General features: G+C 45.3%; 2 protein-coding genes across 7 annotated transcripts; one reads left to right on the forward strand and one right to left on the reverse strand.

Annotated features, from left to right (window-relative positions):
• The first annotated feature begins 384 nt into the window (after nucleotides 1-384).
• Nucleotides 385-2,399, forward strand: LOC147204148 (uncharacterized). Its single transcript, XM_086114419.1, has 2 exons — nucleotides 385-699; nucleotides 840-2,399. Exon 2 carries the CDS (start codon nucleotides 908-910, stop codon nucleotides 1,487-1,489), a length of 582 nt encoding a protein of 193 aa, XP_085970545.1. The 5' UTR covers nucleotides 385-699; nucleotides 840-907; the 3' UTR covers nucleotides 1,490-2,399.
• A 5,094-nt stretch (nucleotides 2,400-7,493) lies between these two features.
• On the reverse strand, nucleotides 7,494-20,235 carry ca14 (carbonic anhydrase 14). Of its 6 annotated transcripts, none has more exons than XM_086114406.1 (13): nucleotides 19,887-20,235; nucleotides 19,628-19,651; nucleotides 15,753-15,932; nucleotides 15,514-15,659; nucleotides 14,634-14,729; nucleotides 14,491-14,557; nucleotides 13,864-14,021; nucleotides 13,255-13,381; nucleotides 12,596-12,619; nucleotides 12,443-12,527; nucleotides 12,308-12,341; nucleotides 9,775-9,828; nucleotides 7,494-8,184 (listed from the first exon to the last, which is right to left on the reverse strand). In XM_086114406.1, exons 1-12 carry the CDS (start codon nucleotides 19,945-19,947, stop codon nucleotides 9,817-9,819), a joined length of 1,014 nt encoding a protein of 337 aa, XP_085970532.1. In that variant the 5' UTR covers nucleotides 19,948-20,235; the 3' UTR covers nucleotides 7,494-8,184; nucleotides 9,775-9,816. The 6 variants fall into 6 exon arrangements, with proteins under 6 accessions (XP_085970532.1, XP_085970526.1, XP_085970527.1 ...); XM_086114400.1 differs by having other exon boundaries at nucleotides 12,300-12,341; XM_086114401.1 differs by lacking the exon at nucleotides 12,308-12,341 and having other exon boundaries at nucleotides 19,887-20,233.
• Nucleotides 20,236-24,934: the final 4,699 nt, after the last annotated feature.

Below are 24,934 nucleotides of genomic sequence, written 5' to 3' on the forward strand. Positions count from 1 at the left end.
TTATAAGGCACACTGTCGGCTTTTGAGACAGTTGAATGCTTTTAAGTGCGCCTTATTGTGCGGAAAATGTGTTCAACCCAGCAGTGCTCAGCTATATTAAGTCAGCAAATGATGTTTACGCGGTTGTGCATTTGGGTGACTTAAGCTGGTTGTACTTTGCAAAAAGCACATTGCACTTTCGCTGCTTTTATCAGGTGTGAAATGATCTCAAACTTTGGACCCTGTCCATCTTTTACGTGCTCTTTCCTCTTGGCTCGCGCTCTTTGCTACGTGAGTCTACAATTTTTTTCTATTTCAGTCCAGATTCTCTGCCAGAAAAAAAATAGAACAAATTCCATTTGGCAAGAAACATGAAGCAGATGCACTTCATTTGATTCACTGGGCCACCGGGATGCAAATAATTCATCTCTGTAGACAAACGCGGACCGCACACGAATCCGCAAATGGCACCGGGGGACCTTGGATGGCTATTTTGGGACGTCGAGGGATCCCGTCTCACCATGAGTGCACCTCTGCCGTGTAGAAAGACTGCATTACATAAGACAGCTCCGCATGCAGCCAGCAAGCCCCTCCCCCCCACCTCTCACGCCCAGACGGGAAATGTGCAACCTCGAGCGAAGACCTGACGACAGAAAGGTCCCACATCTGGAACTTTCGGGTTGGCAGCCAACCAGAAGCTTCCTCTTTTGCTAAGAGAAGGTATGAAAATGTCGGCGGTTTCCAACGTCTGGGTTTTTTTTTGTTTGCTTTTTTGTTGAGCGGAAACGCAGACAGCTGTTGGTGACTCGTGTAGAGCAGCAGTAGCAGCGAGCTGAAACAAAGTGCCGTCCTTGTAACAGGAGGCGGAGGCCGTTTGTTCTGGCTTGACGTGAAAGAATTTGCATCGCCGCAAGGGCTGCTGGGGGGAATGGCCGCTGCGGGCTTGGCGTTGCTCGTGGCCGCCTGCGTCCTGTCGGCTCATCGGACGCGCGCGCGCAACGACGCTCCCTGCCAGCGATCCAAATGGAACAACGGCTATAACACGTTCGTCAAGCGCCACATCCGCTCGGGGCTGCCCGCCTCTCTGGATGTGAACGAGTGGAGGAACTACATCAAGAACAACGGCGGCTGCGACAGACCCACCCAATCCTTCCTGGACCCAAAAGACCTGGACAGGGTTAGGGCCGTGTGCTCCAGCGCAGGCGGCAAGACCTTCAAGGAGAACCTGTGCATCAGCCAGGAGCCTTTCTCCTTCGTCACGGTGAGGAGCGACCAGGGCACTTGCGGGATCAGGAACGTCGTCCGGGAAAGCAAACATCTGATCCTGGCCTGTGAGGTGCTGGAAAACCAGTGCGTGCCGGTCCATTTTGAGGGAAACACCAAAAGCGCCAAGCCCAGCAACAACGCCAGAGGGTGCCAGGATCCCGACACGAAAGGGCACGCCCCGAACCTGAAAGCAACATGGCTGTGGTTGCTGTCGGCCATGTTTGTTGTGGTGTGCCTGATTTGACCAATGGGATGAATCTCTGAAGATTTTGATCGTTTTATTCACATTTAGGACTGCCCCTTCACCTGCTTTGAACTTTTTTTAATCATTAACTTCTCCGCCAAAAGTAATAGCTCATTAGCAACGTGACAAGAGTTTCCAAAAATGCCGAACCCGGTTTCTTCAACTCGTGTACAAGGAAGCAAGAATTGTGACACTCCTATGATTGGTTGTGGGAAAAAAGCAGTGTTTTGTTTTTTGTTTGTTTGTTTTTGTTTTTAATGTATTGCACATAAGTTAAAGAATGTACCTGAATAAGTTTTCAGAACAGTTTTTAAAGATTAACTGCAAATGTATTGTTTGGAAAAAGTTTAATACTACTCAACTGGATAGGCAGTGATTATTTCATGGACCACCAGAGGGAGCTCACGTACCATTAGTGGTACTAATACTACACTGTGAGACTCACTGGTCTGGAGACAATCTGGTTTAAAAAAAAACTCGATTTCTCAACGGATCTCTTTGACTGTTTTGTCAAATGATGTTGCCGTTTGTTTTGTTTGCAAATTAGGGACGCCCTTTTACTTCAAAATATCCCCTCAGGAAGCTGCTGCGGGCTGAAGTTCGAAGCTTCTCCAAAGTTGACACGGCCGAGTTTCCGGGATGTTGCAAACAAACATTACTGGTGAGAATAGAAGTAGAACAGATAATGATCTTCCTGATTTGACTTGTCATAGAAAATTTGAAACCCTATTGAAATGCTCCTTTTTAAATTTTTTATTTTTTTAGGAAACCACTTGTCCCGTGGCTAATCTTTTCAATGACGTGCATGTATCCTTTTGTTCGTGTGCTTTTTAGATGCAAAGGTTCATTCACATCATATGAGTTGATGTCCTGAACGGAATGACAAATAAAAAGGGAAATTGGGCTTAAATCGGTTGCTCAAAAAGTATTTTATTGTGTTAACTTCCGGGAGCGAATTCCGGCGCTTCGCTCGTGATTTTGACTTTCTTCCAATCGCCAGCTTTCTTCCGGCGCGTTCCAGGTTAACTTGCTTGCTCGGCTGCTTAAATTGACATCCCTTCATACAACAAACGGATCCTACTCTTCATTTTTGGGATGTATTGACTGATTCTTTATTGAAATATTGACGCATATTTGCGTAATGCCACGATAAATTTTATGTTAAAAATATCACGTTTTGATGTGACAAGTTTCATTAGTACAAAGTCTGCATTTAAAAAAACTAAGGAATTCCTTCATAGTTATTTCTGTGTCTTATAAATCAAAGTTATACGTCACGGCATTTATCTTGTACATACACATGCATATACACGTACACACGTAAGGACTCAACTGCTCCGCCTCAAACTTGACAGTGCCCATCAGCTACCACAAGATGGCGGCAGAGAGATGAGAGATTTTTGTAAGAATGAAAGGGGTGGGGGGGGGGGGGCAGCAGACTTCCCCGTTTCTTTTGCCTCCAAACTCCAACTTTGGATGTGAGCGTTTGTCGACTTATTTATTTATTTGTTTGTTTGCTTGGTTTTTTTTTGTCTTTTTCACAAAAAGCAGCTCACTCAAAATTTGCATATTATTGCTATGTTTGTGCTATCTGCCCCCCCAAAAAAATAAAATGACCAGGCCTGCTCAGAAGACCCAATGTCAGCGCAACTAGAGACATGTCTACCATCTAGTGATCGTTGGTGGTATTACAACTTAAAACGAGAGTCGACCCCATTATATTCGCTGTTGGGCACCCGCTGAGTCACATGTTGGGAGATTTTATTTCCCTTACTTTTTAAAATATTTTGGATTCCCCCCATTTTTTCGAGGCTTGTTTTCACCATTTCACCCAATTTTTTTGTGGAAAATGTACATTGAATGTTTATAATTTTGGGGGGTCTGTAAAAAATTAAATAAAATAAAGGGGCACACAGAGTTACTCTCGTTAGTAGTTTTCACAGAATAGTGAAATACTCTTCCTCAAGTAAATCCTGTATTTACAGAGCTGCTTTTGACTTTCACTTCAGTCGTGTTGTTCGAAAATACCGGCGTTTACTTTATTGCTACTCCACCCTCCTCTGCTTCTGACTGCCTGGCAGCCAGTTGAGGGTGCGGTGCGGGTGTTGCAGATAAGCAGTACAATGTAGAAAATGGATGCAGAAACCCCGTGGGATATTTTTGCCTTGCGACATTTTGGAGGTTTTGCGTTGTGATTTATTTTACTGGTGGCATTACGCAACCAAATGTGTGCGAGCGCTGCTGCTCGTTGCTAGTGGTTCCACTTGAGTTTTTTTTTTTTGGAGCGAGGGCGCGGGGAGTTTTGCTAACGTCCTCGCTCAACTTTCCATTGTGGCACAGCGCATCATTAGATGTTGCCGCTTTGCTATCTGCCGGCGTTCCTCTCGGCTCATTATTCCTCATTAGCCTTGGTGTCGTGTCATTGCGTCGAAATTTTGGTCCCACGCAGGCCCGCGGCGGTGTCGAGGAAACGCAACGCGTCGATTGCTTGTTTTCCGCACAACGGAGACCGATGTCAGCGTAGCGCATTTAGACGCATCACGCACACAGTGGTGCCTGAAGGCTTACGAGTTTCTGAAGGTTCAAGCTGTGGATTGGCCTACTTGTTGTTTTGAGATACAGGCGCCTCTTTGGCGGAAGGCAGGCGACTTCACTCGACTCACTCGATTCGACTCACTTGGCGACAAACAACAGTTTGGCAAATAGTGAACAATTCACCCCCTCCCCCCAAAAAAAACTAGACTTTGAGTTCAAATGAAGCTTACTGTCAAACAACCACCTAGCCTCCGTTAGCTGAATGCTAACATACAATGGGAATCCCCGTAGACAAACGGGCTAATAATTAACATCTATTGGGCAGTGTTGTTGCCCTTTAAATGATTAAAAATACTGCAACAACCATGCTTATTTCATGAGTACATCTGTGGTGTTTTGCATTGTGTCTTCGAATTAAGCTAGCAAACACACGTAGCATATGTGTGTAGCTTGCTGCGAAGGTCGCTGCCAACATTTAGCGCTCCTGACTCCAATTGTGTGCAATTTAAGATTAATAAAATCGGCCCAGCGCCAGCTCGTATATGGAAATAAGTTGCGTCGCATCACTCTTAAATTGATGTACCGCTGTAAATTCCTTCTGCTGTTCATGAAGGTGCCCCGTGTGTTAGCCCGCATTGGCCGTACCTGACCTCTCACGTCACGGAGACGAGCAGACACATAAATATGTCACACACGGTCAACTGTGGCTGCGAAGGAAGTGAAAGTGTACAACAATTATTGAGGAAAAGCAAGAGGAGAATAAAAGAATGAGTGGCGAGTGAGAAGCGAGTCGACGGCGGCGGGGGGGGGGGGGGGGGCAATGGGTTGACCAAACAGTAGCACGCAAGAAGAAAAGGAGCAGCGAGCGACACAATAAAAAGCAGCCGTGCACTTTTAATGAACTTAAGGAGTTTTCGGGAGAAACAACAGGACTGAACAGAATTTAAGGTGCCAACTATGGGAACGGGCGCTTTGGTTTCTTCTCAGCTTTTCCTCCTGTCCTTTTCCATTTCCCGTCTTCACTCGTTTGACCGCCATTATCTCAAGGAAACGTTTGGTGACTCAACTGCTAAGACTCAACTGAATCCATCCTGACCTTGACATCATTTCACAGTCGGAAGTCGCTCTTCTGCTTCTTTCCCCAATCTTTTTTATGGGGGTGGGGGGGGGGGGTCGAGGCACGGCACGGCACGCCACCCGACAAAAACAGAGGAGAAGCGGCAGTCAAACAGGCAAAAATGCATCTGCAAGCGGGTCAAGGCAGTACAAAAGACTTATGGAATACTCGATGTGGTTTATCCAAATACCAGCATGAAGAAATAAATTTTAGGTCAATATTTCAAAATTTTCTGGGGTTTTTTGTTTTGTTGTTTTTTTTTTTGTGAAAAGGGCTTAACCTAGGAAGAGAATGCTCTTTAACCTGCTGACTTTTTTTTTCATATCATCAAAAAAGACCAGCATGTTGTAAGCGGAAAGCTTAGTTTGGAGTGCTTGCTCATTTGAGAATTTCTCCTGACGTAATGGTTGGGAGTCACTTCTCAAGGGCGATTTCTAATAAACGAGGACGATAATTACAAACATAAAGTACAAAGGGGCTTTTCAGAGAGCGAAGGGTGGGTGGGGGGGCTGTTTGGACAAAAGGAGTGGGGGTAATTGAGGCCCTTGAGTCATAGCCACACGCGGCCCATGCTGAGCCGCTCTTTCCTTATTCTTGCCGATAAATGGAAAGCAAATGTGAAAGTTGTAAATGAGGGAATTGGCTTTTCAATCACTGCTCACTTTTATTGCTGTACCAGTAAAAGGTAAGAGTGCTTTTATATGGGAGCTCTTAAGTGGGAGTATGTGCAGGTGTGCTTACTTTTACACCTTAAAACCATCTGAAACTTTTGGAAGAAATACGCCTCTAAATTCACACTCAAAATGTGGGTCGAACCCTCATCGCTGGCTGGCTAAGCTAACCAATTGTGAGACCAAAACAGTGGGTAATAAGAAAATCATCATTGCGTTCATTGAGATTTTCTGTACCCTACGTCATCATGGTATTGGTATAACAGTCATCACAGTACTTGGTATTGATATCGGTGAGTATTCAGGAGTGTATTCATGTAATGGTATCGGTCCGAGAAAACAAAGTTGTATCGAGCCGATTCGTCGGCTCGCCGGCCAATGGGGCGGCCAGGTAATGTTTGCGCAACTTCCTGGTTGAGGTCACACGAGTGGCGGTTCTGGGGGGGGGGGGGGGGGGCAACGGGGGCCAGTGCCCCTGTAGCACTGATTCTGGCCCCCCCTGTGGCCCCCCCTCCGAGCGTAGATTACGCAATCGCGCCGAGTCGCCGACGACGCGAAAGGTGGAACCAAAGTCTGTGATTTAACATTCTCGTCGGACTCTTTAGTGCGCTGCACCACTTAAAAATGAGCGGGAAAATGAGAAGCAGTCCGCAAAGAAGGGAATTACCACGACGTGCGTGTGCGTGCGTGCGTGTGTGCGTGTGTGTGTGTGTGTGCGTGCGTGTGTGTGTGTGTGTAACTTTTTTAGTCTCCCTTTTTATTTTAATTTTTATTTAACAGGATCAACGATTGGCTGGCAACTGATTCAGGGTGTCCCCCGCCTACTGCCCGGAGACAGCTGGGATAGGCTCCAGCACCCCCCGCGACCCTAGTGAGGATCAAGCGGTTCGGAAAATGGATGGATGGAATATATAAGACATTGCCTTTTAAAATTTGGATAATTATATGCATGTAAAACATCTAGCTTCAGTGTATTTGCACTTTTTGTCCCGGGCAGGCTGGTACCATATCATCCCCTGGCTTGAATATTCTCAACAGATGGACACGGCATATTGTTACGCTTGCAGACATTTTAGCCCTCCTAATACTGTTTTTTTCTCATCACTGTAATGTTATGACTACAATTTCAAAATTTGAAGAAATAAAAAGTCAAATAAGATTTCGAATCTGTCTTTTTAGCCCTGGGTTGAATGTGCCCCCCCCCCCCCCCATCAAAACCCCTGGCCCCAGCCCGGCCCCCTCAGTGAAATTGATCCAGAACCGCCCCTGCACAGCGGACGCTTTGAATGGCGATCATTTGAGGTACAGTATTTCCAAATGACCACAGACCTCTTGGCAATCCCCTGCTCTCCTTCCACTTTGTTTGGAACGCCACAAGTGATTCAAGAACCTGCCTGAGATTGACTTTTTTCCTTTTACCTGGTTGTGTCTTCCTTGACTTAACAAAAACTGCGGTCACAATCTTTCACCCATTCCTCACTTGCGAATCGCGACAAAGGGATTTTTAGTGGACATTTTGGGGGAACGATCTAAATCCACAAGTTGAGAATTGCAATGTCTTGTTATGTTATGGCTGTTGAGGTGGCTGAAACGCAAGCCAAGTGGTAACATGAAAATCCACACAGGGGAGATTTGCTCATCATTTTGTTGGGGCGTTTTTTAAAAAAAACTTGACTCATGATCAAAGCAAAGCGCTTTTTGAGTTTAATTGTGTTGCGCCTGTTGAATATACGATTACAATTCAAAATGACAACGACAATAGCGAAGAGACCTTCTGCTGCACCGGAAGTCATATTCTGTTTTCGACTCGTATGTGCCGATTGACGTTGCTGACTCCCGTTTTGCTTTCATGCTCAAATCCCTGAGCAGGCTAATAATAAGAATTCATCGGGTATAGAAATGGAACACATCAACATTTCAGTCAGTGCAGTTCGTGCTTGTGCTTGAAGGCAGGATGGAGATGATGGAAAAATGGCTGAATCAGAAAAAGGACCAAAAAAAAAAAAACACTGTACAAAGTATTTACACGAACAATTCACGCATGTCAGACGGTCGTAAAACACTTTGAAAACAAAAAAGAGCCAGCAAAGTGACATATTTAAGTGCTTCGCGTGCAAACTCACGAGATGTTTGACACCAACACTCCAATATAGGCGCTCATGACTTCATCCACGTTATTTCCTTCCTATGCTTGTATTACAAAACTGGATTTTCCTGTCATGGATGAGTTCCAACACTTCTTTTTGTCCTGGAAAGTTGCGCGTCTGGCTAACTAAGGCTCGCTTTGCGGGGACGATCGCTTCTCTGCTTGAGAAGTGGAGTTAAGAACCATCTCTTGTTGTTTCTCTTTTGCTTTCTCGGTCTCCTTCATCCTGAAACCGAAAAAAAAAGCAAGACTCAGTCCCTTCTTCGTGTCAGAGCAATTTGCCAGTTTGGCCACCAGAGGTCGCTCTCTGTCAAGGAATAGAAGGCTGCGCGTGTGACGCGCTATTACTGGAATGGACATTATTTCATGAAGAAAATGAGATGATTAGTTATTAGTGAACAAACGAATCAGGAACTTGGAAAGAGAAGATGTTACAGTGCTTGTACATCAAGCTGTCATGACAAAAAAAAAGATTAAGAATATAGAATATATGTTAAATGAAGGGGAAAAATGTCATGGTAAAGACAATTTTCCTGAGACCAAATGTTTTCGTTTTATGGGATATTTCAGGAATGCTGCCAAACAATTCTAAAGGCAAAGGAAATCCCAGAGGAACTGCTTTAACCACCCCCAAAAGCCTGTGGTTTATAAACATTTGTTTGACGGTGTTAGAAAGGCAAAAACATGATGTAGTATGGCCCTCAAAGCATTGTATAAAAACTGAAGTGACCCCTAGTTGAGGGGAAAAATGGACCATGTTTGAACTTGATTGGTCAAAATCTGTAAATATCTGTCATTTATCCATTTAAAATAAGCAATGAAATCATCAACGTTAACCCATCAAAATTAACCCTGTGATTCGCTGGCGACCAATCCAGGGTGTACCCCGCCTATTGCCTGAAGACAACTGGGATAGGCTCCAGCACACCCGCGACCCTTGTGAGCAAAAGCGGATTAGAAAATGGATGAATGGATGGATAAAAATAAACCAGATGCAAAAAGCCATTTTGCTAGCGAGTTTTTGGAACTGGAGTCAACAACTTGATTTTCTTCGAAACTACTCCTCTTTCTCGCGTGGATGGATGAAAATCCTCCCGAACCGAAAGCATCTCGTATATCAAAAATAACGCCCAGTACATTGCCAAGATCTGACGTTGTAAACACAAAACAGAGGTGTGTGCGAAACGCGTTGTCATTTGTCACTGGCTGGTAGCTAAAGCTAAGTGGCTAAGCTAAGATAAACCCGAAAGAGCCACGTTGTGCTGTCATTCGGTTTCTAGCTACCGTCGTTGGATTCGAAGTGGATTATGCTCGCTGAAACTGTTGATGAACCTCATGTGATGTATGCAGCTGTTTTTTGTTGACTATCTTAACTACTAAATACAGTTATGTACTGCGGCTTCATGATTGTGTACGTGCTACAGACATGCTTTCCATCGTCAGCGTTCTGTCGCCATTTTGTGGTATATATGTGCAATTGCAAATGTCACAACGGACTTCAAAACCTTTTTTTTCCTCCCTTTAATCAAATGGATGTCGGAGTTCAGAAAATGGTGTGGTGATTTGGTCAATAGAAACGTCATCAGTTGGGTTTTATATGCTCGTGGCTGGTGACTAGGCCAGAGTGTTCTTGGCCAAAAATTCAGCTCCTCCGCTCGCACTTCCTAAACAAACACTTGACAGATTGATTACCTCTGGGATTGTTCCGTCACTATTGGAGGGATTAGCCAAAGAAGGTGAGTCAAAGTGAATGGTTGGTGAAAGCAAAGAGAAGTTTTAGATTGAAAAAGGAATCATTTTGGGTGCTTCGCTCAACCTTTGCATTGGAGCTGGTCGGTTATTGGTAAGGACGTCCCAGCTAGAGGTCGAGCTGTCACAAGAAGACACAATCATAGAAAACACAAAACACGGTGGCAAATAAAATCATTGACTTGATCAAAGAGCAACGTATGATTTGTCACGATTGATTGTGTTAGATTGGGGTCATGCAGGGGGGGGGGGGGGGGTTGAAGTTATCTGAAGGACAGGAGTTCCCAAAGACTGTCACGACAATTACATTCAGGTCGATGAACATCGGGACATGGACACAATTCTAATTTTTTGGGCTGTAAACACCATCAGAGTGGATTTGAGATGAAACCAACCAGATGATCTTTGACGGCAGACGGTCACCTTTAATTTGAAATCAGGTGGATGGGGTCGCAAGTAATCATAAAGCAAACTTTTGCCTTTTGAATACCGTATTTTCCGCACTATAAGGCGCACAGCGCGTCGACCTCACAGTGCAGAGGTCGTGGGTTCGATCCCGGCTCTGGCCTTCCCTGTGTGGAGTTTGCATGTTCTCCCCGTGACTGGGTGACTTTTCTCCGGGTACTCCGGTTTCCTCCCACATTCTAAAAACATGCACGACAGGCTGATTGAACACCCCGCCTACTGCCCGAAGTCAGCTGGGATAGGCTCCAGGAAAATAAGGTACTTGGAGGCAAATCCTTTGCGGTCGCACAGAGCCTGATGTGTGGAACGTTAGCAATGACATCAGCAGACGGTGGATTTCATCCCTGGAGATGTTCTGTCAGGCCTTGACGACAATTGCCTTCACTTCCTGCTTGTTGTCGCATTTTCTCTTCACTTCTTTTGTCTTTAGTAAGTAAAATGCATGCTCAGTTGGACTCGGGCCAGGTGACGCGCTTGGCCATAACGTTCTTTGCCTTCAGATACTCTTTGCATGGTTTTTGTAGGATCCCTCGGGTCATTGTCCATCTGCACTGTGAAGCACCTTCTGGCAAATGAGTTCTGAAGCATTTGGCTGAAGTTGAGCAGATTGCCCGGTGGTGGTGGTGGGAACTGTGTCCATATCCCAATATTTCTGGACCTGACCATAAGAGTGAAAAGAGAGTCATGTTGTACTTGAAGTCGAAATAACTCCGGTAAGGACGCTTTGGGAACACGTAGGGCGAGACAGCGCAAAGGTCCAATCAGCTTTTGAAGCCATTTTGATTCAAACCTGCTCACCTTTGGCGCGTCTTTTCTTTCAAACTGGTAATTAGGCGAGCCAGTCATAAGTATCGGGCACGTTATTGCAGTAGAGCAAAGAGGATCAGATTATCTTCAGCGCTAATCTCACGCTCACTTTCTCTTATTTTTCACTTTCATGTTTAAATCCCACCAAGATTACATATTGACTGAATTTATTTATTCGAGCCCAACAAACACAAAAACAAAATCACTGCCTCTGGTACCACTTGATGGATTGCATAGTGCATTTCACTTGGATTGCACTTGGCGCACGCAGGTGTAAACGTCAACGTCGGTGAAACGCACGTTATCGGAAAGTAGCTTAGCCGAATGGAATGCAGCCGTCATTAGCGTGAGAGATTCCTCGTGCTGCAGCTTGGACAGGTCAAAAGTCTGTTGACCGTTCCGCAACCACTGAATAAACACAATGACTAAATTACATGTCCGTAATTAACCGACGAGCAAGTATTGTGGATTTCGCTGGCGCCTCACTTTCATCGACCGCATAAGGGCGGGTCCTCCAAAACAGTCCCCTGGAATTTGGATAGATGCTGAGTCTGAAATTTCATCTTTTTCAGGTTGGGATCTAATTGTAGAAATATTCACGGTTCCCTAAGTACAGTGGTGCCTTGAGATCCAAGTTGAATGAATTGTAGCGCTCGATAATATTGTAATTTACTGTACGTCATCGACTCGAATTAAAAAGAATGTAACAGTTGTTGTCACACTGCATCAATTGTGTGGCCCTTGCCATGTGGGGGCAGTACGAGGCAGACGGACAAATTCCTGTTCTTTGAGAAGTCTCAGCTCCTCTCTCGGATCATCAGTATGGTGCTAATATTAGTTGTTGTACGCAGAGGATAAAGAATTCATGAGAGTGATTATTCTTATATCAAGCTGCGAAAGCGCCACAACATAGATGCTAATTATCATTAGCATTTGGATAGCTATGTGGTTGACTTTAACACACCACGTGGTATCCTCTTTGTTTTGTTTCATTTTTGAGTAAACTTCAGGTGGGAGTGGCAACAAACTGCTTGAAGCCTCTCTTTTTTTGAAGAAGAAGAAGAATTGTTCTGTATTTGCTGAAGTGCTTCTTATTGTGAAGTGACTTGAACTGAGTTGACCGCCATCACAGCGTGGCCGTATCTCAAGTTTGTTCAAAGTTGAGCGACGGCTCGAATCTCTACACGAAGTCGCTTGTATCTCAAGGCAGCTCCGTCCATTTTCTGATTCCACCGCTTGTAGAAGAGCGCTGAAAGATCTCTCTTGACCCAAAAGGGAAGGTTACAAACGGGACCGTTAATGTCAAGGGCTGAGCGCCACCTGTTTACCGCGGACGTTTCACGGTGGATGAGAGCGCAAAATCTGCCAAGAGACGGGAGGAGAGTTAACGCGCAGCAGAACCACGACAAACTGCCTCGCTTACCATTTTTCAGGAGCGACCCGGAACCGGCAATGCATCTTACCGTACGGTCTTGACGATAAACCGGACGATGACGGCAAGGCCCACGCAGCCGCACATGATGCCGATCACGATGGCGGTGACCTCACCTGTGGGGGGTAAGGCGTTAAAACCCCCAGGCGGGGAGAAGCACGACGCGCAACGAGGTGGGCTTTACCTGAAGAGAGCTCCTTGCCCGACCCTGCAACAGGCAAAGACAAGAGAGACGGAATCGTTAGTTTTGCGTCTGATGAGTGCCGCCGACGGACTGACGGGATGGTTTCAGGACTTCCAGTTCAATCATTCGCCACAACGAGCACTTTGCACAAATCCTTTCTCGCGTTGCCTTTGTCTACAACTCGGTCCCCCTCTTTCACTAGTCCTCCTTTTTCCCCCTCTGCTTTTCTCAGTTGGGAAAACAATGAAGTCTGTGTTTCGCTTGCGCAAAATCCCGTCTTTTTTTTTTCTCATTAGCTCGCAAACAAACACGGCTCTTCTTGCCGGCTTTTCCAACCACCCCTCCGTTTGTCGCCCCTCATCTCTTTTCATATTTCTCGCATTTCTCGCCACGTTGCACTTTTTGCTCCCCGTGTAGTGCTAATTGTGCACTTTGGTTTACATGCCCCTCCACCCCCTCCCGCTGTGCCGTTCTTGTTGATTCCCAGCAGAACACAGGAAAGCGGTACGAGGTGTCAAGTAACAGTCGTCTCTTTCGCAAACAGATGCTGCAAAAATTGCCTCATAAAAAAAATCCCCACAAAAATCATGTGACAGGGACTCAAGTTAACGATAAGTTAAACGTGCAGCAAAATGGTCGCTAACGAGCTGATTTGTCACCTGCAGTGAAGGAGGCAAAGACGACCCTGTGGTTCAGCGGCTGCGTGGCGCGATAGTTGTCCTGCAGCAGCATCCGCTCGGGATCTCCCGCTTGGCTGGAGTACAGGATGGCCTCCATCTTCAGCAGCTGCGGAGGACACATCGTGGAATTAATGCAACCTCCGGATACACAACAACAAGAAAAAGTAAGTTGCTTTATTTCGTGGCTGTCCACTGGAATACATGTAACACCAAAATTTTATTTGGTGGGGGGGAGAAAAAAAAATTGGTTTACTATACAGTGCATGTAGGTCATCTTTATTTTTGCTGTATTCTGCTACTATCCTGCTGGCTGGTAATTATTTTATGTATGGTATCTAGATTTGTTAACATGTGAGGTGTTGGAAGTTGTTTTGCATGTTGAACGATACAAAGCTTAAAAAAAATAAAAGGTCTTACATGCAACGTAGATGATCTGCGCTAAGTGCCTAGAGCTGTGCCCAGTGGCACTACATTTTAGAATATGCAACTGCAAACTGGTCATGGCTGAAAATTCATCTTGGATCTGTTGCGATTGAAAAGTGCCGGAAGAGAAGTTTAGTTGCAAGTATATGCAGTTGTCAGCCCCACCTGAGCCTTTGAGATTTGAACCCTCTCGTGGAACACAGTCCACACGACGCTCTGGTAGCAGGGCGGCGTCGTCAGTGAGCCGTTGTAGCGATAGTAGCGTCCCAGATCTTTGGGGAGTAACGACTGCACGTCAAAGGCTGGGATCAACACTTTCTGGTCTTTTGGTAGAAAAGCCCAAGAAAAATCATAATGTGATTAGAATCAAGACATTCGCCACAAGCTATCCGTAAATAGCAAAAGAATAAATAAATATATGTATGAGACCGAAATGTTTTTTCATTCCAAACTCATCTTACAACATTGCCCGTAAAAATAGGGACATGTCAACGTGTGCTTTATCCTGTGCATAGATTCATTAACATAAGTGCCGTACTGAGAAGCTAAGAAAGGAGCTCTAGTTCAGTCTATTCCTATGTCTGGGCCAAGGCATGCCCACCAGATTGAGCAGGCAGCACAAGTGAAGGAGAAAGTGTGACAACAACTGTCTCATATTTCTTATTTTTGTCTTTCCTGTCTGTTTTGAAAAATAATCAACATTAAGGAATACTGTTTTTCAGATGGATTAGACATCACAGAATTAGAAATTCAATTTGCATCTCGGCACCACCTGCCACTCGGCGGACTTACTTGCATGTCTGATGCGGCTCAGGAAGTTGATGATGTTGTCGAAGTGCGGGTTGGTCTCCTCACCTATCTGCAGAAGATCACGGCAACCAATCAGAACGCGCATCCAATTTGCATCAACGTGCTCAGCGTGGCTTGGACGTTACCACGATGAGAATTCCCAAGACAGCCAGGCCGTCCCTTTGCGCCATGGCGGCGGACGCGTTGGGGTAGAGCTCGGAGTTGTAGTGCACCACGTGCAGCTGCAAACAGGATGCAAGAGCACCGGTTTGTCAGCTCTCCATTTTCATGCCGCCGAATCGGGCTCCTGACAGCCCAGGCTTGGAAACGGGCTTGATTTGTGCCGCCTTTCATTCGATTTGCAACATTTGCGTGTGTGAGCACCACCTGCTCACCACGGAGGGAAGTGAGGTCATCCGTTTTCTCACTACCTTTAGTACCCCCCCCCCCAACCTCGTTTTTTTTTTCTATGGGTAAAATTGTGCTCTTAATATATTTCATTTTTGATCATACATTTTTCAATGAAGACTTGATATAAAAGATTGACCATCCTAAGCCAGCAAAGGCTTTGAAGCGAAAAATAAAAACTAAAAGATACACACACACACACACACAAATAAGTTTCCTCACATAGAAATATAGAACAGTATCAGATCCAGTGTAAGCACAAGTAAGACATGTCTGCCATCTAGTGATGATTGGTGATATTACAACTTAAAACTATGGGGGAAATGAATCAAGGGACCACTCAAGTGTTCCGTGGGCCGGCATTTGGCCATCCGTGGAGCAAGAAGTATTTAAGTCGGGTATTTCGATTTCTTCAGCCTTGTGGTTTGTTACATTTGACATCCCACCTAGTCGGAGTGAAAAACTCCATCATAGTGGCTGGAATCCCAGTTTTTCACTCCTGTATTGTCACGTAAATGATCAGATGGATCATTGAAGTAGAACAATTTATTTATTTTATTTTTTTAAAGAACGTTCCCTCCTGTCAGTGGCGATGGCGTTCTACCATTTCACACATACCTCTGCTTCTGCGCTCTGGCCGTTGATGGTGTGTTCACTGCCTCCGGAACTGGGGCCGCCGCTGCCCCAGTGAAGGTGCATCTGCACTGCCGAGTAGAGCCACGGGAGACCGCCCAGGGTCATCCAGTCCGGCAGCTCGATCACAGCTGGGGGGGGGCAAATTATTTCACCGGACATTATTTCACTGGCTTGGTATGATTTAAAAAAAAAAAAAAAAAAGCAAGTGTTGCCATGGTTACCCGTGTGTCCATTATTGTAGAGCGTGAAGGGTCTGTTGCCGTGCTGACCGTAGCCCAATGGGGTGAGCGGGATCAGCCTGGCGTCATATTTAGTTTGTGTGGTCACCACATCAACGGGAGATTGCGAGGAACCGCCGCACTCGGGAAAATGTTCCGACCACTGCGACTGACCCACCATGCCTTCATTAGGGAACAGTAGCTTCGTTAATTCAATCTCAGCTCCAGTCTCGATAGTCCATAGTTAGACCTTAGTGGGCTGCAATTTACAACAAAATAAGACGTGAGAATATGCAGTGTGTCGAAAACCTAATGGAGGGATTTAAAGAATAGGTCTGCGCCCACCCAAGGCAAGCATTCAGAGGAGTTGTGAGAAATCATTTGGGGCGAGATGCCTGAAATCCAACAATCGTGGCCTAATAATCCAAAACCTAATTTGCTTCGTAACGGGACAATTTTTGAACATCTCATCTCTCAACTTCAAATCTTGAGATCAACATGCAAAAGAGCCAACAGAGCAATGAACGTCACCGGTCAGCATTTTGCTTTTCATGTCGTTTATTTTCCGGCCCTCGTCCGTTTGACCACTTTTGAAGAGATTATCCATAGACGCAAACTAGTTGCTGTCGCTAAACGGTTAGCATGTCCGCCAAACCCCCACCCACCTCCCAACCAACCACCCCCACCCCCACCTCCATCTTGCAACCATCCATGATGTAAACAAGCACCACCACCCGCGCCCCCTTTCCAACCACGTTGCACTTCTAATCATTCTCTTTTCTGCACAAACCCGCAGCATGATAACTCAACTTCAAAAATGAGCCCCGCAGCCCCGACGCTGGTCGTCATGGAGGTCTCCGTGGTAACCGCAGGCCGAAAATTCTCACCCTCTGCGCCGGTCCACCACTGCGAACGCCCTGAATGCATCGGCAACAAAGCCGCACACACGCGCGCGCAATGATTGACGTACACAAATGAGCGCTGACGGACTGCCTCCGCATACTTGCCATCCAACATGGGAAAAAAAATGCAATTGTTTCTTTTTGTTGTTGTTTTTTTCTTTCCCCCTTCAACGAACAAGCGAGCACGAGGCCTCATCGTGCGCGGCTGTCATTCAACCGCACACAATAACCAAACAATCGAGTGTGGTAGTAAGGCCTGAAATGCAGCCGTCCTCTAATTCAAGAGGTCCACATCAGGAGAATGTCTCGAAGCAAAGCCACACAAGCGACAACGTGCATCATCGTAATCGTCGTGACATGAATTGGCACGACACATCAAAACTCGTCAGCATTCGAGAAAAATACTTTTTGAAACTAAGCAGCGTTACGCTAATACAATTCAACGACATCATTCACGAAATCTTGTGACTTTGGGCCCCTTTTTTCATGACTGCAACTGACGGAGCTAGTGGGGGCTGCGGGGGGCACTGCCCCCCCCCCCCAGCTGCCAGGCCATAATTTACTTTTTCTCCAGGATTTTTTTCCCACATTTCCACCTGTCCTCTGTTGGGTACATGTACTGCGGTTTTCAAAATAATATGTGGGTGTCGTAAAAAATAATAATAATAATAATAATAACAATAAATAAAATAAGAGGGGTGGGGAGGGTTGGGGGATTAATTGATGTTACACTCAAAGTGTGGAGGAAATTTAGCAGACAAACACAGGGTGGTGGATCGGGACGAGCGATGGCTGCGCTGTTGTGGGAGTGGCTATAGTCAATTCATAGCCAATCAAAGTGACTGCTTTCATTGCTGCAAGTTGTACACTCGAGTCTCGACATGACAAAAGTGGGCACTTGGAGATAGCTGACCCCACAAACATGCCCCCTCCCCACCCCCGCCTCGATCATTTATGTGCATCCCTATGTCAGTGGGACGGTTCAAAAACAATTCAAAACATCCAAATGAAATCTGCCGCATTCGATAAGCAGTCTTCCCTGCGCCTTTGTCGGATGTAAAGTTTCGAACAGATTTCTGACATCAAGCACAAGCGCTGTGCGGCACTGGCCGGGGTCCGGCTTGCCAGCGACCCGTTGGTAAATTTTTGCAGTCAGCCTTGCACTGAATCATCCATCATCAGAAATCTTTTTCCAGAGTCGGACGCAGGACGACGGGCGCAAATGTCGCCCGCCCCAACTCAACGACATCCAGCACGTCTGCCGTGCGTGCCAGGCCTTTGTCTCGGGCCGCAAGTCTTGTGAATGACCCTACGGGTCATCCTGCTGCCAGCCATTTTGTTCTTCTCCCTTCAGGCGCACATTTCCGCTCGGTGAAATGTTCCACTGCTGCTTTTGCAACAAAGGTTCTTCCCTTGTGCCGTGCGCTGCCTCAACTGCTCCCAAAAAAAAAAAAAAAATCAAAATGGCTCTTGCAGCTTTTCTCCTCTTTGGTGTCAGGGGGTTGTCAGCCCAAGATCATTTTTTTGTTGTTTTTGGTCATTTCTTCTTTGTTGTGTTTGCCCATTTTCGCCTTTTTTGCTGAGTGCTGCGTTTTTCTAATGTGGTGATTTCATTAATGGCGTTCTGATTTTGGTTCTGAATGCCACTTAATGTCGTTTTAGAAAAAGACTGCGCAACCACTCGCACCTTGCTTTGGCTATTTTCCTTCTGTCTTAATCACACTTTTCCTGACACTTTTTTTTTTTATGACGCTACCAGCTCTCAACTCAAAGCAAAAATCAGCCGATTGATGGCGTCTATCTCAAGGCACCGCTGTGTTGTGTCATGCTATCCATGTCGTAGTCTCGGTGCATTTTTTTTCTTTACAGATGTGAGTATACAAGTCTATTTAAAACCCCGGTAAGCAGAAAGGCATCTGGGTTCCGCCCACGTCGAAACCAGCTTGAATAGAAACCACTTGGTGTCCGGTACTGGTACTGGTATCTCCAAACGCATGCAGTGCATTGGCGCCTCCCTCCCTGAATACATGCCAGCTGTGCGCCCCATTCATGCCCGCTGCGCCATTGTCCGGAGCATAGGCACGCTCAGTGTGGGTCCGCATCACAATAACCTGTGTGTTTATTGTGCGCCGCGACAATACACGACACAATTGGCGATGCTTCGGCCCCCGTCCCGTCCCGTCTCCCTCTCACGCTCGCCCCGGCGCTCACCCTCTCGCTCTCTGACGCTGGCCTGTGACGGTCATCCTCGTGCACTTGCCTCTCTTCACTTGCCTTTTTGGCCTGCGCCCTTCTTCCTCGCTACCCCCTCGCAGCCCTCCATCATCTCTGTTTGACCGCTGTGCTCACGCCAGCCTGCCCAACTGTAACTAATACGCATAGAGAGGCAAGGAGAAGGGAAGCAGAGGGAGAAAAGGCGGGGAGAATCACGCACGCACACACACACGCACACGAGCCTTCCCAATTTGTTCAAATGTTTTGGGTAGTCATTCGATGGAAGCCTTGTATCTTTTTTGATAACTTGAAACAATGTTATTGGTGGTTTTTGGTCACGGGTGAGGAACCTGCAGCCATTGGGCAATATAAGCCCCTTGTGAGCAATTAACAAGGCCCCGCCGTGCAATTCTAAAAATAAGTAAACGCTCAGAGGAAGAAGAAGAAAAAAAGCAAAAGAATAATGCAAATACTGGAATAAGTACAAAGAAAATGTACTTATTGCAATTTTTGTGTTAATTTTCGATGGTATTAGTATGTTTAGTAAGGTTGACCACCGCTGCTGTGGACAAAAATATCTATTTTAAAATTCCTATCCCGGTTGAAAAATCAAATTTCCAAACCCAACAATTCAATGAACTAATTTACACTGTCTTGCGTACAAATGAACACCCCAGTTCAGGCGTCCTAAATAACACAACTGCTTTTTTTTTCTTTTTTTTTTAAACCATCTCAAAAAAGTAAAGAAACTTTGTAACTCACCAGTGTAGGTCCAGCTAGTGTCCTCTAGAAAACAGAAGAGGGAGAACTTTCAAGTTTAAGTCATTCAACTATTACAACCCCCCCCCCCAAAAAAAAACTACTTCATCACGCTGATGGATTTTCACTGCTGCACTACAATTATTATACCGAGCACCTCTTGGTAACATAACACGTTTAAAAATGCAAAAAAACAAACAAACAAAAAAAAAAACGACCTCACCTCACCTAGCCTTGATTATTATGTTAATGAAATTCTTACCGGCAGCTGTCCAATGGAGGCCGGGCAGCAAAAGCAGCACAAAAGGAGCCACAGAGTCCATGATAGCCCTCCTTGCCCACACACACACACACACACATACACACACAAAACACAGCCAAACGTACAAACAGCGGACGAAGGGATGAGGAGTGAAGTGAGAGAGCGAGGGGGACAGAAAGGGACACCGAGTGAGGGAGAGAGAGCGAGAGAGAGAGAGAGAGGGCGAAGGGGGGAGAGCGCGCCGCTGGGGTACAGAGAACCCACCTGCCACTTGAGTCGCCAGCGGCTGGACGCGAACTGGCTTTTAGGCTCCTTGAACAGGTGCTGAAGTGACGCAAACCAAACGGAGCGAAGTCGCCAGCACAAAGCAGCCAAGGGCAATTCATGAACGCCCCCCGTTTGGGTGCGAGAAGGGCAAAAAAAAAAAAAAAAAAAAAGATGCTCACAACTCAAGGGAATTCATACATTTGTGTCAAAAGGGCTCGTTTCTTTTATTTTGAAAATCACTTTATTTCACCGATAGGAATATTTCAATGCATGACAGTTATCGTTCAAATGGTAATAGTTGTTTCTTGGGGGGGAAAAAAAATAATCAATTCAAAAGTAATATATTTTTTGAATGCCAAAATATCTTGACCGTTGTGTGCCCAAAATGGAATGTCATGAATTCCAACATGTTTCCATTTTTCTCCTCTTGCTTAACCCTTTCAGGGACAGCGATTACTCCACTGGACATCTTGTCAGGTCATCAGGTCAGAGGTTGTCATTATTTGTGCATGAAATTGGGTTAATAGCGTTCATTGCCTTCTGTCACCAACACTGAAGTCGCACTCGTTGATGACGTTTCAAAATGAACAATTCCTGTCGTTCGGATGACGTTTGCTTTGGACTGCCATGAAATTAACATCTTCATCTTTTGATTGTGGGGCGGCACGGTGTCTTGGCTGGTTAGCATATCCACCACGCAGTACAGATGTTGAGAGTTTGATCCCGGGCTCTGGCCCTCCTGTGTGGCGTTTACATGTTTTGTGGGTTTCCTCCGGGTACTCCGGTTTCCTCCCACGTGCGTGGCAGATTGATTGAACACTCAAAATTCTCCCTAGGTGTAATTGTCAGCTCAAATTGCTGTTTGTCTTTGTGTGTGCTGCGATTGGTTGGCAGCCAGTTCAGGGTTTACCGTAGATCGCTTGGATGGACTCCAGCACGCTGGCGACCCTTTTGAAGATAAGGAGCTCAAATTAAAGATGGATGGATGGATGGATGGATCTTTTGATTGCATTTACTGTCATGGATTCAAATTTTAAATCCGCAAATCCGTGTCTGCGTCTGAATGTGTGTGGCTTTGAAACATGGGAGCCCGGTCTGTTGAGTCGTGTGAGACTCGGTGAATCGCTGGTTAAAGCGTTAAGTCACTCTGTGTGTCGAGTGATTCAGAGATGGCCATCTTGCGCTTTGTTGCTCTGCTGTCAACAGTCTGTGTGGAGAAATAATCACAGCAAAATCCTGCAATATAATAGACAATCTGCCGTGTCAGTAGGATGAAACAAAAAAAAAAAATCTGTGAAGCTAAAAAAAAGTGAATAGTGACATAGTGGGGGGCAACCACAGTTGTGGGGAAAACACCTGAAACTGTTTTGCAGTTTTCCTATTTGTCTTCATGTGTTGCTCCACCATTTGTGTTCTGATATCCATTTCTTTGGGGGGAAAAACCGCAGCCTTCAGTGCAAACTGTTAGCATGCTAATGGTGTTTTGCATTGTTTCGCATGGTGCTAAGCAGACTTTTTCATCAGGTACACTTTGTTGTTTTCAATACCCATGTAATTTTCTTGGTTTTATGTTTAATTTGACCGTAAAGGTCAACTGGGAGTGGCATAATCATGCAAGTCTTGTAGAGTTGTGAACAACACTGTCCCTGTGATATTTATTTTCACTTTCCGGGTAATTCAACAAAACATAAGCAAATGGGCGATGGGGAGCACTTCAAAAGCCTTGTCGTTGACCTCTGGTCTTCGATTTGTCAAGTCTTCAGTGGAGGGAAATTGACATAATTTCATTCTATTATAAACTGTGGAATGCACCAAAAGTGGTCACATTTAGACTTCAATCAAAAGTATGAGGCGAAGTGAGACTCATCAGTTCAAACCACACCTTTTGGGTTGGGTGGCAAAGAAGGGAAACGTTATAACCGCAGACCAGGAAATACAACTTACTGCGACGAGTCGAAGCGGTTCACCTGAGACTATATCAGTGACATTAACAAATTAGTTTTACTTGTCGCTCTAAAGAGACTGGCGACTAAGACTTGTATGGAAATGATCAGAGGAAGCTTGATCGACAGAAGAGGAATCTGTGTTTGTTATTGAGCTGAATATCTAGAATTCATTTATATTTAAGGCCATTATCTTTGAGCGCATACTCGCTTTGGGTTTGTGTGTGTGCTTGTCTTGAACGCGTTTTTCGCATCACTTTGTAAACAGTTACATAAAGCAATGGCAGCCACTCCACTGATTGGCAGTATCGTTGTTTGCCTCTAGGGGGAGCCCTCACCACGTTTACACCACTCGCTTTTACTACGTGCACTTCCAAATGTCTCCACGACGAGTCGTTTAATAATAATAATAATAATAATAGATTTTATTTATAAGCGCCTTTCAAGACACCCAAGGACACTTTACAATAACAAAAAACACAAAACAATACGGGTTGAGCAGCGGCAGCCAAAACGCGCCAGCGTTCACTCAACCCGAAAGTCAGAAAGAAACAAGGGAGGGAGAGGGGGAGAAAAAAAAAAACCACGCTCGAACTACCCTCATTTGAGGATAATTTGAGTGAGGCAAAAAACTCCTGCACAAGCATATCCGTTTCTGCTTGTAAACGTGTCAACGTTGCCACGGAGCATCGGTCGTCAATAGCGCGATGTGTATTTATATATCTACAAAATATCACGCGTTAACCCGTCCAAAGACAAACCGCCCATTTCAAACGGCTGCTCGAAAATAGCCAGAAAATAGTCGTCACGTGCGTTGTCGTCACGCCCCCCTCGCTGCTGGGCGTGCGCGCGCGTGCGAGTAGCGACCTGCCCGCTGAAACGTGCGGAGGGGGCGCCTCAGCCAAATTATGCAATCGTAGCCGCCCCTGCTGGCCAGCCATTGGTCGTTGCCCTTCCCCTTTGTGTGGGCGTGGAAAAATTGACTCGGCACGGTATTGGCCAGATCTTCTGAGAGGGCGCGCCCACTGTTTTCATTCATAAATTCCGCGGAGGGAGCTCCTCGCCGACATGTGAAAGCTGCTTGCGTTTATATTCCAGAAAGGGAAAAAATAAACAAAAAAAAAAACCAAATACGAAGGGAGATTTTGGATATAATCCTGTCTTGTCATCATAAACACGCACATTGATATTCACGTGCATAATCGTTGTGAAATTTGGTCCGAAGAGGAGATTTCTTTGGTTATGAATGTTGTTCTGCTCGGCAACACACATCTCTGCGGGTCACGCTGCAATTTATTTATTTATTTCCAACCAAAAAAAAATCTCGCGTGGCACCAGACGTTTACATTAACCGCAACCCTAACCCTTAAACCAGTGGTTGTTGAAGTTTCTCCTCCAAGTGCCAACTCAAAAAATGATTTGGAGTGCTTTGTAACACCATCAAAAATCGTTAAATTACAGTAGTGTTGTAGGCCCAAGAGTTTTCAATTCCCCAAAATGATTTTAATGTAAGGCACTGTCACTTTATGTACAATTTGAACAGTAACACCGTGCTTGGATAGGACAATAAACAACTGCTTAAATGATTCAATTTTTTTATGTACATCACTGTTCAGCATTTTTAGACAATCCAATTGAAATATATTGCACTTAAATGCACTTAAAAGTTCAATACAACTGAACTGCATTCAACATATACACCACACTGGGTAAGAAAACAAATTTAAAGATGCTGTGACCCCATGCAAAATTTGAGTATTTCGTTTTTTTGAGATTCTTTTACATGACGGAGCCCACGTGGCACACTTTGAGAAGCACTGCCTTAATTAATGTGTGTAAAAGGGTTTTCACAAATGTAATGACATCGTTTATCTGTTCTGACGACTTGCAAGGTAGCATTCAGTCATTTGGGGACACAAGCCAAGGCCAGATGAAATCCTCTTTGCCCATTATTTTCATGCATTTTATTTTTAATCCATTTCCCCAATACACTGAAACTTAGTTGTTGTTTTTTTTTTCTCGAACTGTGTATCCTTTTTAAGCAAGCTGGAAAAGTCGACAGCACTTGGTTGAAATGTAACATTTTAACAACAAAAATGCGGCACCTCGCCCCACCCTCGCTTCAAAAATGGTTTTGTTGCAGCCCACCCCCTCCCCGCTGAGCTTGAAGCGTGCCGTCTGCACAGAGCAATATGCTGCCTCACAAGTATCTGGCTTCAACCGGGATATGTGAAACAATCCTTAACGTCTACCGCTTGATACCAACGCGCGATTCTCATGACCATTCCTCATTTTTGCTGCGTTGCATCATAGCTGATTGTTTATGTTGTTTGGGGCTTGGAGTTGTCGGGGGGGGGGGCTTGTCCTCCGCTTGAATTGAAAGGAGAGAAGCTAGCTCTTTTGTCATGTGTGTGGGTTAATAGTCAAGGCGAGGCGGTTTTCCTTCCAAAGCACATTGCATACACAAGACAATTCACACACAGGCTCAATACTGACCAGCATTTCCAAACGCAGCGGTTAACGACATGCGGAATCCAAAACAGAAAACAAAAGGAACTGACAAAAAAAAAAAAAAAAAGACCAGAAAATTCCAATGTTTGTTTCCTCTTTTGTTGTGGCTCAGATTTGACGGTTCACATTTAGATTTCCCTCAAAAATTCTCTTTTCATCAATGTGCCAATGTAATTGTCTTAAATAGTACAAAACCATAAAATTGTTTTCAGGCCTGGCTCGGCAGCCCAAAACCTCCGATAGTCGACTCGCAACCCGGCAGCGGTCCGCTTTCGCTGCCCCTTCTTGTCACACGGCATAAAGATGAATGGTGGAAAAGTTGGTCAA

Source organism: Hippocampus guttulatus, chromosome 6 (assembly GCF_054856545.1).
Source record: "Hippocampus guttulatus isolate MCC_2025c chromosome 6, RoL_Hgut_1.0, whole genome shotgun sequence".
NCBI classification, from domain to species: Eukaryota; Metazoa; Chordata; class Actinopteri; order Syngnathiformes; family Syngnathidae; genus Hippocampus; species Hippocampus guttulatus.